Genomic DNA, 2,006 nt, shown 5'->3' on the forward strand with positions numbered 1-2,006 from the left:
ATAGGCCAGGGTTGTTCATTGGAATCATAATAGATAACGGGCTTTGAATGCCAACTACAATAGAGCCATAGTCTTAAACCATGACAAATATCTCAACCACACTGATTGCCTAACTATCAGTTATAACTAACACTTAAACCATGATAGTGTTATGATCGTGATTTTGATAAATAGGCCCTAGCAGTGATTACATTTCTAAACCATTCATTCAGTTTAGATCAATCAGTAGAGATGATTTTAAATGTCACATTAGCACTGACATACACTGACTCAAGTTGGAAATGAAGTGAGTTAGCAAAATAACAACTTTATTCTCCTGACTTTAATTACAAGACTTTGTACATGATCAAATATAAATATATATACACAATGTTTTACATGATTTATAATTTAGGAAAGAATCCAAGACAGGGAAAACTGTTTAAGAATGTGAAAGAAGAAAACCCATTGTCCATGACAAAGAAAACAAAGAGAAGCTCCAAGCAGTAAGCTCTGTAGAAAACATAATACAACAGAGAGCTCCTCAGTCTCTTAAAAGGCCTTTTAAAGTGACAGTGACAGGTTGTCAGAAAACTTTTGATTGTCCTTGACCTCCACATCTTTCTATCTTAGCCGGCACCACCACGCGCTGCTTGATAGGAAAGATGAATGTTGTCCCGAACACGTCCGGTGATGATCTGGATGGCCAGATGCTCTCAGAACACAGATTGTGGAGACCTGTATGTGTCCTGGTGGATTTCACTGACCCTCCACTGGACATCAGGGCCAGGGCCTCCATATTGCCTGGGGCTGGATCTGAAAGAATGACCGCCTCAGAGTCCTTGTTGGGCCGTCGGGCACAGGGCCAGAGGGACGTAGAGGGGTGGGGATACTGGAACCCAGGGGAGGATTGTCTGGTACCAGAGGCGCCACAAGCAGAGATGTAGAGTGAGAAGAGGATGACAAGGAATCTGATCGATGTTCAGAGGGAGAAGGAGGGAAGGGGAAGTGGCAGGGCATGGAGAGGTATGGAGAGGTAATGGTGAAAGGTGTCGAGGAGCTGGAGTAAGAAGGGGAGGGTGGGGGGGAGAGAGAGTAAGGAGGAGATGGGTATGGGTGTGAGAGGTGTTGGGTAGGGTGGGGGTGGTGGAGTACAAAGGTTTTGGGATAGATGGGAAGAGAGGTGTTGATGTAGGGGAAGGTGGCCTCCCTGCTGGCTCGTTGATGACCCATCACTGTGCTTTCCTTCCTGTTCTGAACTCTGCCCAGTAAGCATTGTCCTTCTGCTCCAGAGCCCCAGGGCTGGAGGTCCAGGGGAAATGTCTGGCTCTGCACCCTCCCCAGAGGGCAGGCACTGTGGGCATCCAGGTGGTCCCTCAGTTCCTGGACAAAGCTCTCTTTCTGGGAGGGATCCACACTGTCAATGTAGTTGCCCAGGCGGGAGATGCATTCTCTGAAACCTGCACTGTAGATGGGGTTGGGTGGGGGCTGTGTGTGCTCATGTATGGGGCCTGTCCTTTTGGAACTCACAGCACTAGTCACTGGAGCAGAGGGCTCTTTCACAGGATTTTCTGAAAGGGCTAGTGTTGGTAAATAGTGATTCCGACAGTATAGGGAGAACATTTAGGAAGAGAAGAGAGGACAGAAAGAGACAAATCGAGAGATGGATCCATGTGATGTAAAGATGAGAGTATGAGAAAATATCATGATAGAATGGATGATGAATTTGGAGAGAATATAAACGTGGACAGAGAGAGGACAGTATGAAGAAGCAGGATGTACATTTGTCGGAGAATTGTCAACAGAATTTGCAAGAGCCAATGTGTATTTGTAGGTGTTTGTAGATAAGTTATACAAAGAGAAGATAAGGAGGTTTTGGGGAGAGAAAAATAAAAATAATTATTAGCACTCAGAGTAATGTTTAATGTTCTATATCAATAGTTTGGGACGTATTTCGCTTTCTATTTATGAAATAAATTACATGAAAAACACACGGGCAAACTATAAACATTTAGGATTGATAGATA

The 2,006-nt window shown here is 44.5% G+C and overlaps 1 protein-coding gene across 1 annotated transcript; it reads right to left on the reverse strand.

Annotated features, from left to right (window-relative positions):
- Nucleotides 1–529: 529 nt before the first annotated feature.
- On the reverse strand, nt 530–1,665 carry LOC106603184 (hairy-related 1). The gene has a single exon (XM_014196509.2). It carries the CDS (start codon nt 1,600–1,602, stop codon nt 760–762), a length of 843 nt encoding a protein of 280 aa, XP_014051984.2. The 5' UTR covers nt 1,603–1,665; the 3' UTR covers nt 530–759.
- Nucleotides 1,666–2,006: the final 341 nt, after the last annotated feature.

Source organism: Salmo salar, chromosome ssa04 (assembly GCF_905237065.1).
Source record: "Salmo salar chromosome ssa04, Ssal_v3.1, whole genome shotgun sequence".
NCBI lineage: Eukaryota > Metazoa > Chordata > Actinopteri > Salmoniformes > Salmonidae > Salmo > Salmo salar.